Raw genomic sequence first — 18,566 nt, 5'->3', positions numbered from 1 at the left:
ACCCAAAGTGATTCCATACAATTGAATTTGACTTGCCTTTTTTGTTTACCAAGCACTTCTGCTGCGATTCTCCTGCTATTTTTCCAGACCGCTAGGTACAACTTTCCTCTTGGGGTGGACCTGCCGGCTAGCAGGCAGCTGTAGCTTAGAGGGGGGCGGGGCAGAGCAGCTCATGGTAGTTTGCGTGCGCGTGAATTAAACAACTCAAAATGAATAATCGTTTTTTTCTCGATTACATAATTTTTGTAATCGTTGCGTGTAATAATCGAAATCGTAATTGAATTTCGATTAATTGCACAGCCCTAGTGGCGTGATTGTTCTTTTGCTTTATGTTCTGGAGGTTGACTGATATAGTAGTCAATACATCAATCAATCACTCTCACATTCACACCTACAGACAATTTTAGGGTGACCCAATAATCTGTTTGGGTGCATGTATTTAATTCAGTTCAACTCAAGTTTATTTGTAGAGCCCTATATCACAACAAGGTTGCCTCACAGGGCTTTACAGAATTAGTTGGATATGAAAACAAACAACACTCGAATAAATAGTGGATGAAGAAAGTGGATTAATGTGCCAGGCATCCCCCATCCTTAGACCCTCCTTCTTGGCAAGACAGCACACCAAAAACCCAGTGGGAAAAGAGAAACCTCGGGGGGAACCACAGCGAAGGAGAGATCCACTCTCGTGGATGGACAGGCTGTTGATACACCAGGACTGATGGATGTCCATTTGTAGTTTAGACGGTGGGGGAAAGCTGCAGCACCCACACAACCACAGAGAGGACATGTAAACACAGAAAGGCTCCCATCAACACCCGGCATTTTATTACCCTTGGCCACAGTGGCCGCAGGGTATTGTCATCAGTTGGTCGTCTGTCTGTCCAAAAACTTTGGCATGTACTGATAAGTCAGGCCACTGGGGGCAGTAGTGCGTCTGATTAGTCAGGCTGAGGGTTTTCAAGTGCGCGCACGTTATGTTAATGGTATTAAAATGCTTTTCAGAATAAAATCTGAATATTGTAGAAGCTGTATAGGATCATCTGGACAGAGGAAAGGATAAAAGACTATGAAGTGTCTGGGACATTCTGAAGGTGTGTAATATAGCAGTAGATTGTATAAGAAAACATCCAGACAGTTGACCTAAGAGAGCTGAAGATTTACTGAATCCAAATGGACGTCACACCAAATCCTGACTTTACCTGCAGAAGCTGTTTAGTTCTGATTTAGTATTTTTTATTTATTTTGTTTGTTTGTTTGTTTGTTTGTTTGTTTGTGTGTGTGTGTGTGTGTGTTTCAATACTGTTCACATACCTATTTCGAAATAAATACATGTGTCCATTACAAAGCTGCAAAAATAGCAAAGCTAAAGACTGGTTAAGACTTTAAAACAATACTGTAACTACAGTTTAGAAGCCTAATATTTGTCATCAGCCACTATCAATGCAATTTTCTGCTGATACTAACAATTCCATGCCTATTTAATTTCTCTGTCTCTAATACATATATCCAATATGTTGTGCATCGTATATCTGTTTGCCTTGATGAACTGGTCTAATTCACAATATATTTTTTATATTCAACCTTTTTTCTTTTGCTCTTAATTAAAAAAATTGGGTCACTTTTCAAATAATTTTGATTAATTAGATACACTCACATTTTTTAGTTACATTGCCTGGTCCTGTTGAAGGCTGGTTATGAGAATAAATTAGTACTCAACCTCAAATGTCATGTGTGTATAACTGTGTACAGTATGCATCACCAGTATCTCTTCATTGGGTGGTTATTACTTCACAGTCAGAACTGTTTCTATGTCTCTCCCTCTTGCTTTTGTTCTCTCTCAGCCTCATACAGTCACACACACATGCAGAAGTCCTCCACTGGTCTGCACACTTGTAATTCATAAAAGATCAGAGCTCTAGCCGAAAGCTCCTTAATGTATTTGTAATGACAATGGGATGTGCCCTTGGAGTACTGTCTATGCAACACACATATTTCTGAAGCCCACTGAGAGTCTTTTATAGTGTGGCTGTTTTCTGACTCAGCTGTCAGCTCTGTACCACAGGAATATTATAAGACAGAAAAACATCATCGAGACGGGACAGTCCAGATAACTAAACTCACATCTGTTTTCCTACCGCCAAGCTCTCATGCGACAGCAGAGCGTCACATGACCCCTACCCCCCTCTCTCTGATTCATCAATGTCTTGCCATGTTCCAAAAATATGAAGGCAAAAGTTCACAGGGCGTCACTGGACTCATTGTCTTCCGCGTGCTCTGTGACTTGATATAAATGACATCTCTGTTTCATCTGTCCCCTGCCTCTCCAGAAACTGTATGGCAGCCACGAACCTTCGTCTGTTCAGCTCTGGGTGTCCTACAACCGCCAACCCATGAAAGCGGCCCAGTTTATGACCCGGCATCCAATCACAGTGAGTCTCTTTAACATGCACCGAGTAATGAATTAGAGTGTTTATGGAAAGCTAATTACCAAACAAACAAAGGCCCACTCTCTCTTGTTTTAATAAATACAGGGCATGTTTTTGATCAAAGTTGATGTGACTGGTCCTTTTCCTGCTCAGGAAGTAGTTTATTACTGTACCTTTTTTAAATGAAAAAAGTGGTTGTGTTTGGAATTCTAAGTGGCATAAGACTTCAGGAGTTGGACATCTGAATTCTCCAGCTGCCTTCACACAATCACTGGACTGAATTACTTCCTTACTGCACCTGGATCTAATTTGCTGTAATAGAACTGACTCTGGGGAGCAGTTCAGCAAGATCTGACAAGCATTTAAAACAAGTCTGGATTAAGTTATAGACTGGGAAGGTAGTTGATTTTTTTTCCTGTGTGTAGCAACTTTTTTTTTCTGTTTGTTTAACGACTTATGTAGACCAGAATTTAATCGTCATAAAGCCTAGGAATGGCCATCCTTACAAATAGTTTTTAATACTTTTACCTCAAAATTGTGGATTAATTTTTTTTTTCTCAAAGCTTGTTTTCCTTTCAACTGAACAGGTTATTTTATCTCATTGTAACAGAAAACAGTTACAATAGTTTTCTCTTATTCTATACTGTTTCTAAATTATAATAATTTTCTATGGGTCACTGCCGTAGTCTGTTTTGTTCCACCATAATCTTAAAACAAGTGGTGCCAGGCACAGCAAACCCCACCCCTCGCAGGTATTGTAGCTTATTACCTCCACCAAGGAACAGCAGAGGTTAAGTTTTCATCTGGGTTTGTCTTTTTGTTTGCCTGTCTGTTAGCAAGATGACTCAAAAACTTATGGACGGAATTGGATGAAATTTTCAGGAAATGTTGATACAAGGAACGAATGATTACATTTTGGTGGTGATCCCTGGGGGGGATCCAGCTGATACCATCATGTCTATGAGTGTGGTGATGTCAGGATATCAGTTGCCTCTATATATGTACGAAGATTGAAGTAAATTGAAACTAGAAAAGCACTCAGAGAGCGCAGACCTCCGCCAAGGCAGATCAGTCCCCCTCCCCCCAATCACCACCAAAATTTTATCATTTGTTCCTTGTGCCAGTATCAACATTTCCTGAAAATTGCATTCAAATCTGTCCAGAACTTTTTGAGTTTTCTTGCTAACAGACAGACAAACAAACAAACAGACAGACAAACCCCAATGAAAACATAACCTCTGCCATTCCTTGGCGGAGGAAACAAGAAGAAAAAGAAGGAGAGGGAGGAGAAGATGAAGCTGTTTACTGCACCTCCCTAGGCAGAATTGTAGTTAGTATAGCAACAGGTATGTGATGAGACAAAATTATTCCTCAGTCTCATCCATGAAGGAAACGTGGTTCTGGTTTGCATCCTGTTCATATTTTTTCTACTGAGTTTATTGCAGTCATATGTAATGCAGCCTATACCACAGTTTATCTGTGTCAAAGTAGTTGATCTTTGTCCTTTTTGTTTCATATTCACTTGCCAATTATGTGGAAACGCAGCTTATTATGATACTTTTAAGAAATGTGGGAATGCAGGAAAGTTACTACAGAGGAGTCTTAAAAGAACAGAGAAAGGTCAAATGACCATAAAGTAGCATCTGTGTTAAATGAGCAGAACATTACAGTATATTCAGCAGAAAACCCTCTGCTCTTTGAGGAAGAGTCACAGCAAAGACTCTTCTGCTTGGTAAACCAACGTCCTGTATGAACACATAAAGAACATTATATCTGTGTAAAATCATTCATTCATTCATTTTCTGAACCCGCTTTATCCTCACTAGGGTCACGGGGGTCGCTTGGAGCCTATCCCAGCTACATAGGGGCGAAGGCGGGGTACACCCTGGACAAGTCGCCAGTTCATCGCAGGGCTGAACATATAGAGACAAACAATCACTCTTACATTCACACCTATGGGCAATTTAGATTAACCAATTAACCTATTAGTGCATGTCTTTGGATTGTGGGAGGAAGCCGGAGTACCCGGAGAGAACCCACGCAGACACGGGGAGAACATGCAAACTCCACACAGAAAGGTCCCACCCCCCGTCGACTGGTGTTGGAATCGAACCCAGGACCTTCTTGCTGTGAGGCACGAGTGCAATCCACTGCACCACCGTGTCGCCCGTGTGTGTAAAATCAATAATATAAAAACTAGAAAAGCACTCGGAGGGCGCAGACCTCCACCAAGGCAGATCAGTCCCCCCCCGATCACCACCAAAATATAATCATTTGTTCCTTGTGCCAGTATCAACATTTCCTGAAATTTTCATCCAAATCCATCCAGAACTTTTTGAGTTATCTTGCACAAAGACAGACAAACCAATGCTGGTAAAAACATAACCTCCTTGGCGGAGATAACAAAATGAATGTTTTTATAGACATTTTAAATTTCGCCCACTATAAGTAAATGGGAGAAGAAAAAAGATTTTAAAAAATTCATAAAAAAGTTGAAGTTTGACCTACTTTTCCCAAAATGTAACCACATTTATTCTGGGTCACTGGCAATGTATAAACTCAATTTGGTATGAATTCAACCGATTGATTTGCTGCTAAAGTGTTAACAAACAAACAAACCAAACCAAACCAAAAACAATATCCCTTGCTTCCCCTTCGGGGGGTGGGGTAATAAACTGAAAATATTGTAGTAAGGGCGACACAGTGGTGCAGTGGATAGCACTTGTGCCTCACAGAAAGAAGGTCCTGGGTGCGATATCAGTACCAATTGTTCAGGGTGGGACCTTTCTGTGTGGAGTTTGCATGTTTTCTCAGTGTCTGCGTGGGTTCTCTCCAGGTACTCCAGCTTCCTCCCACCATCCAAACACATGCACTGATAGGTTAATTGGTTAATCTAAATCGTCCATAGGCGTCAATGTGAGAGTGATTGCTTGTTTGTCTCTATATGTCAGCCCTGCGATGAACTGGTGACATGTCCAGGGTGAACCCCGCCTTTGCCCTTAAGTGCCTGGGACAGGCTCCAGCGATCCTAGTGAGGATACAGCAGGTTTAGATCATGAATGAATATTACAGTAAGCAGAGACTTACTTTACCTAGGGTGACCATATTTTGAGTTCCAAAAAAAAGAGGACACTCAGCTCTGCCTTAACATACTTGAAATATATTCGAAGTTTACTCAAAGATGCCTTAGATTTAAGTAATGGTAAGTAATTTAAGTAATGGTTCTGTGAAAAACAATGGAAATTGGACATTTTCTCAAATTTTTAAACTCCCAAAAGAGGATATCTGGTCACTCCAACTTTACCATGTTGCTAAAGATGTAAATTAATTTTGGGTTGAACTTGGAGAATTCTGGGAAAAATTGCACTGCACCGTGATAAAAGTGAAACTGACACCACATACGACATTTTAGAATATATGCATGTGTATGTGCATGCCTGGATGCAAATCACACTGAACCAGACCCTGAACCAGCAGCTGTCATAACTCAGTGACATAACCTGAGTATAAATGTTAAGGGCAGCATGACTGTTATTTGTTGTTTATTTGTCAACAAATTACTGTTTTTCAGTATCATACATTTTATAGTTATATTTTTTTAATGTCCTGAGTATTTCCTCAACAACCAGCAAACAAACCCAGCAGCATTAATAACATTCGTCTTTTGTAAAATGTAAACGTTATTTTCACAGACAAATCTAACATCAGGTAATCAGCAAATGAGTTATGAATCCATGGTGCTCTATGTGAGTCTGCATTTATTACTCTGACAGAAACTGGTCTGTTTGTACTTTGATGATGCTCAGATTCTCTGTACCAGCTCTTACACCAAATGTCCATTTTCGCATTGGGTAAAAAATAACCTCATGATCGATAACTTGATGGAGCAAAATGACAATATTGACAGACCTCAATACAATGATAACATGAAGCAGAGCTTTGAAACAATGCAGGCAGGCAGAAGAGAAATTACACACACATATATATGTGTGTGTGTGTATATATATATATATATATATATATATATATATATATATATATATATATATATATATATATATATATGTGTACAGGGTGGGGAAGCAAAATTTACAATATTTTGAGGCAGGGACAGTGGGGAGGAAAGACAGTGTATGACCAATTAGTTTATTGAAAGTCATGAGAATTTATTTGCCACAAGAAAATTTGCATAATAGAAAATGTTTTTTTCTATGTGTCGTCCTTCTTTCTCAATAACTGCCTTCACACGCTTCCTGAAACTTGCGCAAGTGTTCCTCAAATATTAGGGTGACAAGTTCTTCCATTCTTCTTTAATAGTATCTTCCAGACTTTCTAGTAATAGTTTTGCTCATAGTCATTCTCTTCTTTCCATTATAAACAGTCTTTATGGACACTCCAACTATTTTTGAAATCTCCTTTGGTGTGACGAGTGCATTCAGCAAATCACACACTCTTTGACGTTTGCTTTCCTGATTACTCATATGGGCAAAAGTTTGTGAAAAGGTACGGATAATAGTGTTAGGTATGATTATGACATCAATATATGTTTGGTTTCAAAACAATTGACGTAGTGCCCGCTGAGAAAAAACAACTAAATGTTCATTGTAAATTTTGCTTCCCCACCCTGTATATATATATATATATATATATATATATATATATATATATATATATATATATATATATATATATATATGTACAACCATTTTACTTTGTACTACAGTACAGTTTTCTACCATTTTTGTTTCTTATACTTCAAATTTATTATGAATAGTGTGTTGGCTCTTGTATTCTTTGTTTATCTGATATTTTTTGCTGTCTGTCTGTATGCTGCTGCACTACAATTTCCCAGTTTAGATCAATAAAGTCTGTCGGGGTGTCTGTCTATTTATCTATCTATACACACACACACACACATACACACACACACACACACACACACACACTACCCATCAGAAGTTCGGACACACTTGGTTTTTCTTTATTTTAAGTGTGACATCTCAAAACATGTTTTATAATTTAGATTCTTCAAAATGGCCACCTTTTGCTTTGATTACTGTTTTGCACATTCTTGGCATTCTCTCAGTGAGCTTCATGTAGTCCCCTGAAATTACCTGAAACAGTCTTGAAGGGGTTTCCAGTGATGCTGAGCACTTGTTGGCCATCTGTGGTCCATCTCATGTCATTTAAATGAGAAGGTGTGTCCAGACATTTTACTGGTAGTGTGTGTGTGTGTCTGTGTGTGTGTGTGTGTGTGTATAAACAAAACATTTATTTGTGCTTCTGCTTTCAGGCAGATGCTAAATTAAGTGGAGTTTAAGTACATAAAATAGATAGGAATTTGCAGCAATAGGCATTATGCTGAACAGGTGCTTGCCAAAGGCTCCTAGGTGCATGTTGAATCTGCGTGAACCACCATTGGGGTAACATATGTACACTGTATCGGCTGATTCCACAATTGAAATAGTTTGATGCAAATTTGAGACATTTGACGTTAAGGGGTTAAACCCCATTCTCCTTCATCATGTTCTAGGTGTTATACATCTTCCTGTCTGTCTTTCCTCCTAACAGGAGTACTACATTGCGGATGCATCTGAGGATCAGGTGTTTGTCTGCGTGAACCACCTGAACAACGTCACTCACTTGTACATCTCAGATACACAGGGCCTGTCCTTCTCGCTGTCTCTGGAAAATGTTCTGTATTACAGTCCTGAGGGCTCTGGCAGCAATACACTCATCAGGTACTGCAAGCTCACACATGTTATCTTGTTTTTATCAAAACCTGTTGGGCTGGTTAGGCACTAAAGTTTATTTTAAAATGATCTTATGTCAGAGGCAGTTTCCTGAAACAACAATTTGAATAAGAACGTACATACAGCACAAAGATTTCCATAACGAACAAGAGTTGACTAAGTTATCCTCATTGACATGCTTATTGGTGTTATGCTTTGGACAAATAACTTGACTATCAGCACAGAAGTCACTTGTAGTTTGTAAGTCCAATATTCACTCTCCTTTTAGCTCTGTTTTAGTTTCCACCAGCTTCTTAGTGAATGGTTTCAGTGGCTTAAACCTCCACTGTGTGAACTATAGAAACATTAACTGTCGATACTCTACGTTTGGACCCCGGAAGTAAGGGATGCCGTCAAGCTGAAGAAGGAGTCTTATCGGGCCTTGTTGGCCTGTGGGACTCCCCAGGCAGCTGATGGGTACCGGAAGGACAAGTGCACCGCAGCCCGAGTGGTTGTGGAGGCAAAAACTCGGGTCTGGGTGGAGTTTGGGGAGGCCATGGAGGAGGACTATCGGTCGGCCTCGAGGAAATTCTGGCAAACCATCCGGCGCCTCAGGAGGGGAAAGCAGTGCGCCACCAACACTGTTTACAGTGGAAGTGGGGAGCTGCTGACCTCGACTGGGGATGTTGTCGGACGGTGGAAGGAGTACTTCGAGGATCTACTCAATCCCACTGTCACGTCTTCCATGGAGGAAGCAGAGACTGAGGTCTCAGAGGTGGACTCGTCCATCACCCAAGCTGAAGTCACTGAGGTGGTTGGCAAGCTCCTCGGTGGCAGGGCACCGGGGGTGGATGAGATTCGCCCTGAGTATCTTAAGTCTCTGGATGTGCAGGGACTGTCTTGGTTGACACGTCTCTGTAACATCGCGTGGCAGTCGGGGACAGTACCTCTGGATTGGCAGACCGGGGTGGTGGTCCCCCTTTTTAAGAAGGGGGACCGGAGGATGTGCTCCAACTATAGGGGGATCACACTCATCAGCCTCCCGGGGAAAGTCTATTCCAGGGTACTGGAGAGGAGGATCCGACCGATAGTCGAACCTCGGATCCAGGAGGAACAATGCGGTTTTTGTCCCGGTCGCGGAACGCTGGACCAGCTCTATACTCTCCATCGGGTGCTCAAGGGTTCATGGGAGTTTGCCCAACCAGTCCACATGTGTTTTGTGGATCTGGAGAAGGCATTTGACCATGTCCCTCGTGATATCCTGTGGGGGGTGCTTCGGGAGTATGGGGTCCGGGGCCCTTTGCTAAGGGCAGTCCGGTCCTTGTATAACCGAAGCAGGAGCCTGGTTCGCATTGCCGGCAGTAAGTCAGACCTGTTCCAGGTGCATGTTGGACTCTGGCAGGGCTGCCCTTTGTCACCGGTTCTGTTCATAATTTTTATGGACAGAATTTCTAGGCGCAGCCAGGGGCCAGAGGGGGTCCGGTTTGGGGACCACAGGATTTCGTCTCTGCTTTTTGCAGATGACGTTGTCCTGTTGGCCTCATCGAACCTGGACCTTCAGCGTGCCCTGGGGCGGTTTGCAGCCGAGTGTGAAGCAAGCGAGATGAGGATCAGCACCTCCAAATCCGAGGCCATGGTTCTCGACCGGAAAAAGGTGGTTTGCCCTCTCCGGGTCGGTGGGGAGTCTTTGCCCCAAGTGGAGGAGTTTAAATATCTCAGGGTCTTGTTCACAAGTGAGGGAAAGATGGAGCGTGAGATTGACAGACGGATCAGTGCAGTGTCTGCAGTGATGTGGTCGCTGTACCGGTCGGTTGTGGTGAAGAAGGAGCTGAGCCGAGAGGCAAAGCTCTCGATTAACCGGTCAATCTACGTTCCCACCCTCACCTATGGTCATGAGCTTTGGGTCATGACCGAAAGGACAAGATCCCAGATACAAGCGGTCGAAATGAGTTTCCTCCGTCGGGTGGCTGGGCGCACCCTTAGGGACAGGGTGAGGAGCTCAGTCACCAGGGAGGAGCTCGGAGTAGAGCCGCTGCTCCTCCGCGTTGAGAGGGGCCAGCTGAGGTGGCTCGGGTATCTGTTTCGGATGCCTCCTGGACGCCTCCCTGGGGAGGTGTTCCGGGCATGTCCTGCCGGGAGGAGACCTCGGGGAAGACCCAGGATACGTTGGAGAGACTACGTCTCTTGGCTGGCCTGGGAACGCCTCGGGGTCCCCCCGGAAGAGCTGGAGGAGGTGTCTGGGGAGAGGGAAGTCTGGGCATCCCTGCTTAGACTGTTACCCCCGCGACCCGGCCCCGGATAAGCGGAAGATAATGGATGGATGGATACTCTACGTTTGGTGATGAGAATGTACTGGACTGTGAGACTACCGGATCTTTTTCACTAGCCTCTTTTACACAACACTTCTGTCATAGAAATATTTCACCTTTATTCTGGAATGGCATCTGTGTAAACAAAATGTTGGGATCATTTGGTCCCACCTTTATTGCGTCTTTGTAACACCTCTGGAGGTAGTAACAGAGCTGTGATAAAGGTGGGATCATGATAAAAGGAACACTTCTCAACCAAGGTGTAACGTTTTGATGACTGCAACCCCCAGCGCAGGAGAGACATCAGGTGCATATGGAGGTAGTGGCATGATTTTGTGGCTACGTGCCATTTTCACTTGGGGCACGAAGCTGGCTGCGGTGGGCGCAAATTGGGGCTGGCACAAAGCTGGCAATGGTGGGCCGCAGAATCCATGCCAGTGCCTCCTTAAGGCGCCCGCTGTCTCTGGAGTCAGGGGATTTAAAAATGAGCGCTGTGTCACCACCCCTTTGATTCTGGAATGCAGGCTCCGCTGTGTAAAAGTCCAGTTGTCTCACCTCTGTTACACCTTTGACTTGGCTGTGGAAATCAGTTAGTGGTGGTAAAAAGGGGGGATCACCATCTTGCCTTTTTTCCGGGATCTCTGTGTAAAAGTGGCTATTGAAAACAGCTACTTGGAAATGTTGTTGATTTGAAGTACAAATTGGTCAGGTCAAGGGAACTATCTATGAGAAAGATCAAAGTTTCTCTTACCCTATTCTGTATGCACTCACTTGTTAGCTTATTACTGTAATGTATAATAAATGCTTGTATTAAAATATTTGACTTGTTTTCTAGACACATTGGTCCTTACATCATAATAGCATCAAGGACTGAAACCGTGTCACTATGCCCGTTTGACCGCATTATTTTAAATCTGTGTCAATAAGTCTAAAAGTTTCCAATATATTTTCCTAAATTTTCAGTGTAGTTAATATGTTATTTAACACATCACAGGCAGATTGAAGTGACTTTCCTGTTGGAATTGCATGTTAAGCACTTCAGCATAAACCTTGTCAAAGTCAGAGACATTTTGATGAAATTGTGTTACTAAGCACTTTTTAAAATGTTTTTGGTCAAAAATGTTATTTTATGCAATTATCATCCTTACTATGTTTAAGTACTTACACATACCTATTGAAATATGTAACACACATTGAGTGACACATAGGTTATATATGTACGAAGTTCGAGCCCATTGAACACAAAACATGTAACCGTATCACTACTTGACCTGACTCAAATATAGATCAAAACAGTACCTTTGCAGCCTATTTGGAAGCTGAAAAATGTTTTCTCTGTACTTCCAACAGAGTGAAGGAGATCTGTGACACTTGTTACATTTGTCACATTTGATCATTTGATGAGTGAAGTTACTGTTGTTGTCGCTAACTAGACTCAACATTCACTGGTTTCCTCATCTTATTTTATTTTATTTTATTTTATTTTATTTTATTTTATGTAGCAGTAGCATCCGTTGTTGCATATAATGTTTTTTTTTTTTTTTAGCACTTTAAGGCTAATTTGTGTATTATGGACATCTGTAAATAGCCATTCAAGCTTCAGGAGGCAATAACCTGTGTGCCAAGTCATTACACTTTTGCCTATTGTATCTTTATTCAGCTTAACTCATTGCAACTTTACTGCTTAGCTAAATTGTACAATATATGGTTAAATTATTTCTGCTTTTATTTATATTTTGAAATTAAGCAAATTTGTTCTTCACGTATAGTAATGAATCACCCCTGTGACCCTGTGTGCATCTACACTACAAATTAAGTTCAACCTGCAGTTTTAGAGGTAACAAAAAGACAAAAAAATACAAACTCCTTGCAGACATTGAGGCCTAATAGTTCGTTATCTAATTAAAGTATATTTATTGATCTGACGCCGCTGTGTTGTGTGCCCTTGAGGTCTGTATTCATTGTTTATCTGCTCAGTCTTCTGTATAATCACATTAGAAACATCCTGTGTTTGCAGAATCATTCATAGTGTAGGCTCAGGTGCTTGGCTACTACTGATGAATGTGATGTTGCTTTCTCCTTATAAAATCCTAGAAACTGTGCCCTTTCTGTTCCTTATGCAGTTTAAGTAAATGTGCAGTACATGCATCATTTATGGGTGGTGGTTACGTGTAAGTTTCCTGTTTGTTTTCACCTCTCTGCAGTGAGTGAAGTTGCCTATTGCATCTATAAATTTTAAAGAGGCTGATGCATTTAATTTAGCTGTGTTTGTCCTGCATTCTATAACCATCAAAACAGCACACATAGGCATAAAGTAATCTATGCAAGGAATGACAGCTGCAGTGGGGCTTGAATTCCCAAACATTAGTGCTCTCTTCAAAAAATGTTTTAAGCTGTAAGTGTCCTCTTGGCTCTCTAATATCTTGGCTCTTTTTTAGGTACTTTGCCAATGAGCCTTTTGCAGACCTGCACCGAGTGGAGGGGCTGCGGGGCGTCTTTATCGCCACACTCATCAACGGCTCAGTCAGCGAGGACAACATGCGGTCCGTCATTACTTTTGACAAGGGAGGGACATGGGAGCTGCTTCAGCCGCCTGCTGCCGACAGCCTGGGAGGAACCCTGGACTGCCAGGTACAAAAACACATGGAACATTTTGGTTTGGCTAGGCCTTCATAGCTAAAATTAAATGTAAGAAAGACAAATGCTGCCACCTCCTTCTTTTTGTACTGTGGTTTATGGCAAATGTGTGAAGAGTTTGTTATCTGATCAACTTGGGAGGTCTGGTGCACGCATGATGCACGCTCCTGGTTAAACATCACATTTAACCCTCTGGAGTCTAAATGTATTTTGGCCATTTTTAAATACTTTTGATTTTGCCCTCATATCTCATCAAAAAACAGTTTACCCTGCCTTTTTTAGTTTCATTTTTTTCAGCACAACCCCACCTGTGTGACTGTACACTTATTTTTTTCATTTGACATGCTGCATTAACACTCTGAACCTTTAATTACACAAAAAACATGAAATCCAAGTAGGAAAAAATTTAGTTTTTTACTGTTTTTCACCAAAAGCATGTTGAAGGAACCATTTTCATAAGTTAGAGTGAACATATAAATAGAAAACTTCAAAACAGTAATTACAAATGTAGCAAACAAGTTACATATGACTATTTGAACGTAAATAGAAAACCATATACAACTATTTCTAAAACAATCTGATGTCACAATATGATGGACAAACATGTTCAATGAACCATTTTTACAACTCAGAAAACTATGTACAACTATTATAACTATGCAAGCAATCAGGTGTCATAAAATGCCACACAGATCACTTATGCCACTTTCTAAAACAGTTCACAACAACACTGAGGGGCACGCAGAGGGCTGCATCTGATTGGCACAGCTGATCTCACAGTGTAAGATGTATTCATTTGTGGTGGTAATATCCAGAAAGTGCAGCGACAGTCTTGTATAAGCGAGCAGATCCTGTGTAATAATCCAGTAATACAGGACCAGCTGAGATCTGGACCCTTCTGTGACCGCCAGCTAGTTAGTTAGTTAGTTAGTTAGTTAGTTAGTTAGTTAATCCTGCTATTGCATGCATAGATCAGGACTTCATCTCTACACCTAACCGACTTGTTATTTTAGCCAAGACCTGTAAAAATATAATTAACTAATCTCATAAACCCAACCAGCAAACATCTAACTTTACACACAAAATGAATCTGTCTGTTTCATATCATTTAGTTTTTGAGTCTTAGACAGAATTTGTCTTTTTAGATGCATCCACCCATCTCTGTACGAAGGTTTGGTGGTCAACATCTGTTACTTTTATAACACATTATCTCAAGAAGAGATCAGCCTGAGAGAAAGTTAGAAGTTTGGGCAAAAACATTTACTTAGGCTCAAAGATGAATTCATTAGATTGTGGTCAATGGTCAAGGTTGCTGTGACCTTACAAACATGAGAAAACTTGCTGAACAGATTGTGATGCAAGGACAGTGAATGCATCTGACTGAACTTGCAGTTTTTTTGCTCTTTTTTTGGCCAAAAACTTTGGGTTGACTTCTGGTTTTGCTGGTCTAGTTTGGAATGGGAGAGTGAACTGGTTTGATTTATTCATACCAGCTGAACTGACATTTGTCATTATCCAGGTTATCTTAAATTAAGATGTGTCCTGCATCAGCAACCCGTAACAACACACGAATAAGCAACATGACAGCATGATATATAATATAAGAATATAATATTACTAGTGTGTGATCCGTGGGGAACCATGGGTTCTAGATGTGGTAGTTGTTATGCAGGGGAGAGTTGACGTTTGGGAAAAGATGTTAGTCTATATAAGTAGTGACATAAAAATTGTCTGGCAAGTCATTCTTTAAACGGCAATTATTCATACTCAGGCGCACCTGCAGTATGAGGTACACACGAAACACACGGACAGGGGTGGGGGGTGAGTTGTTTGTAAGACCGGGGTGGTGGGAGTTCTCTGTAAATAACAGGACGTACCTTACCTCTGTCTCTCAGGTTTTCTTCCAGGAATTTTTGAAACTGTGGGAGAGGACTTTCTGCCCCCCTGCCCCCCCAAAAAAAACATTATCACCACCTAAAACTTTTTTAAATAAAGTATTTATTTCAGACAAAGGTAATGTAGCCTTATCTAATGGCCCAGTTTGCAGCTAGGCTTGGGTCCCAGCCGGACTCTGTGTGGTTCAGCTGAAATTCCTCTGTTGTGACTAATTTGAGTTTAAAGAAAACCAGGCAATTCATGTCAGGATAATACTTTAATTTAAGTAATTTCAGGAAGTGCTTTTATTTGGAAGTCTGTCGAAACAGGAAATAGCTTTTGATTGTGTTGACAAGAAAAAAACTTTACACTTTGTAGTTGTGGAGTGCCAGTTACCTGTTTGTGTTCTGTAGCTGCAGCATGTTTTAGAATAAACGCACAGTTTGAGAAGAAACCTGCCTGGTCATTAAACACTGAAACTCCAAGTACACTACACGACAAAGCCGGGAGTAAATGTGGTGTTCCTGTTTTGAACTTCATTTCATGTCATGCAGTGTTGCACTGACTGTAAGGCAATTGTATTCCAAAATGACTAATATCTCCCAAAATACTGGTCTTCTCAACTTTCCGAGATATTGAATGTGGAGACGAAACTATTCCTCAACTGTAGGTACCAAATTGGCCATGTAAAAACATCAGAATGTGTCAGAATCGTGCTAGTACACACACACACACACACACACACACACACACACACACACACACACACACACACACACATAGACGCTCTGAGCCCTTCCAGTATTATGATATAGAAGATTATATTATATTTATAAAATATATTCACATATATTTCATGCCAGTTCAATCTGTCGCAGATTGTCTTTTCTGTGAAGGATGACTGGTCTGCATCTACTGTCCCATAACATCTACTGATATTTACAAAATTAGCTCTTGTGCTTCATCTGTCAACCTCTTCGTGAGACATTATATAGAATGAGTGCAGGCTAGAGAACTCTACAAACTCACCCACACCTTTAGATTTTGCAGTGAAGGCCACCATATTCTTGACAAGTGCTGACATCAGGGGCTGATTTGAGCAATTTTAGTGGGTTTGCTTGTGGAGTTGAGAAATAAATTCTTTAATGCCTATTATTGATGGTCAGAATATAAAAGGCCCTGCCCCCTTGGATGTGTCTGTGTTGAGAAAAAGCGTACTAGTAACAGACAATTCCACGCAGTGTTTCTGTATATTATTTGTAACTTAGAGCGTTGCTTAGTCACTTTTTGACCTGACCTGCCTTAAGACATGATATGTTTCTTGAAAGCTTACTTGTACATGTTTTCATTACCTATAATGCATCAGATGAAGATAGAAGCCTCTGGGAAATTATTATCCCGTTGTGCACATATTCAGCATGTCTGTATTTTTTATGGTACCTCTGGCGTGATATTGCAGCTACAAATTCCATTGAAAGATTGAAAAAGAAACACTGACATTATATAAAAATATATTTTCATTGGCAGACCAAAAGTTGAGTTTATGTTTTTCCCTTTCCTCTTCAGCTCAGTAAAGGTTGCTCCCTCCACTTGGCCCAACGCTGGAGTCAGCTATTTAACATCCAGCTGAGGAGGATGCCCATTTTGTCCAAGGACTCTGCACCAGGACTCATCATGGCCACAGGTGAGATGACCAACAGTGGAAACAACAACACAACTCAGAGCAGTGTTTCAACAAAATCGATAAGTTGATGTGCTGCAGTCAAGGTCAACAGCTACACATAAGCACCAGCTTTTTTACCCCATCTAAACTTTCCATCTGAGGCCAAAGTTTAGTTTTAGTTTTAGCCGTAAAAATTCTGTTTAAACTTTGTTCGTTTTATTTTGTCCATTTTTACCTTTGAATGTGTTTGGTCTTAAATCAGTCCTAAAAACACTACCTGATTCTCACATTGCTGCTTACTTGATTACAAACATGGCATTATTGCCATATCTGCTGCAGCTTTGATGTATTATTCATCTCCTCACCTCATAACCGTTAATATATTGCACTACCGCCACCATTGTAAATAGATTGATATATACACTTTATATTCTATTATAGTTTATTCTTTATACCACTTATTTATTCTATTCTATTTTTACCTCTTTTTTTAAATTTCATGACATTTAATTACAAGGTGAGAGAGGAATGGTATCTCAATTCTCTGTGTGTTCAGTGTCCTGAATTGACAATAAAATTAATCTTTGAATCTTAGGGCATGAAAAAAGTCTTAAAGCATGATCTCTATTGCAGCTAGAATAGAATAGAATAGCAAAAAATAAGCTTTATTGTCATTGCAAAAATATTTCCGTAGAGTGCAACAAAACGTTTATATGTTCTGTAAAGTACTCACCATGAATACACACAACAGTTACATTATTTTTCTTTTACGTCATCTTCTTCTAATCACACAAGAAAGTAGCAATACAAACCTGCAAGTCTTTCTCTTTGGTGAGGTTGTTAAGGAAATGGCCATATCCTGTATTGCTTAAAGCACAGGAAATGTGGTTTCATGCTGCAAAGAATCTGCTAGAAACTTCTGGTTTAGTGCATTATTGTTCTAAAAGGTATTTTTGCTTCCTCAAAACAAAGATATACTGGTATAAACATTTCAATGTCTTGGAGAAACATAAGTAATCAAATGAAGCAAGTGAGTTTGTGTGCTGCGAGTTCCTGTCTGCAGTCTGATGCTGTTTGGCTCTTCACTGCTGGCAGAAAGCATTGATTTGCTGATGCTCTTCAGTGTCGAGGAGACTGCTTTCCCTGCACCCAGCCAGTCCTTCTAATTAAATTCTTATTAGATAATGGGCACAAAGAGAGAGAGAGAGAAAGCGAGTGAGAGGGGGGAGGAGGGTCTGGCAATCGTGGGCGTCATGCCTTTTGTTATCGCTCCCAAACAGATGGGCTAATTACTGCTGCAGCGCCCAGCGGGCTCTCCACGGGTCGAACACGCTCATGAACACAGACGGGCACGTACGTCCACAAACCGCACAGACATGTTTACTTTACAGCAGCCACACTCAACCGCTCATACACTGCTTTGTGTGTTTGGATCAGTGTAGATATTAGTGTGAAGATGTTATGAAAATATACTCATCAACTGTATGCAGTGTCTCATTCATTTCTGTTTGGATGTCTTTATTGGTCCAAATGCATACAGTTGTATTTAAAGCGCATGCTGTGATTTTTCTCTCTGCTTTTGTTTCCCATTTCCTCTCCGTAATCTGACAAATAAAGGCTCAAAAATATCCCAAAGATTAGAAAACCCCAAAACGCTGGTATTTCCTCAATTTCCTGAGGGCTCTACCCAAAGGATCAATGAAGTTCTATCTAATCTCATCTAATCTAATCTCCGTACCCCAGTCCTTAATATTTCAAGTAAAAATGTATTAAAAAGCAAACAAAATATAAAAATATGTGACAAAATTTTGTGATGGAATCAGCAGTGGAATGTACTTAAACTGTACTTTACTTGAGTATTTATATTGCATTCTAAAGTTCTACTCTACAAAAAAGGATTAAGGCCCCACTGAGGATAAAA

At 40.8% G+C, this 18,566-nt stretch overlaps 1 protein-coding gene across 2 annotated transcripts in view; it reads left to right on the top strand.

Annotated features, from left to right (window-relative positions):
* Nucleotides 1-18,566, top strand: part of sorl1 (sortilin-related receptor, L(DLR class) A repeats containing) — a 171,000-nt gene that overhangs the window by 96,301 nt on the left and 56,133 nt on the right. For both annotated transcript variants that reach the window (XM_030151836.1, XM_030151835.1), the window contains exons 7-10: nucleotides 2,331-2,432; nucleotides 8,001-8,170; nucleotides 12,909-13,101; nucleotides 16,549-16,666. In XM_030151836.1, coding sequence (XP_030007696.1) covers nucleotides 2,331-2,432; nucleotides 8,001-8,170; nucleotides 12,909-13,101; nucleotides 16,549-16,666 — 583 coding nt within the window. The remainder of the gene's footprint in view (nucleotides 1-2,330; nucleotides 2,433-8,000; nucleotides 8,171-12,908; nucleotides 13,102-16,548; nucleotides 16,667-18,566) is intronic.

The sequence above is a fragment of the Sphaeramia orbicularis genome, chromosome 13, assembly GCF_902148855.1.
Source record: "Sphaeramia orbicularis chromosome 13, fSphaOr1.1, whole genome shotgun sequence".
NCBI classification, from domain to species: Eukaryota; Metazoa; Chordata; class Actinopteri; order Kurtiformes; family Apogonidae; genus Sphaeramia; species Sphaeramia orbicularis.
This window is presented reverse-complemented; position numbering and strand designations above follow the sequence as displayed.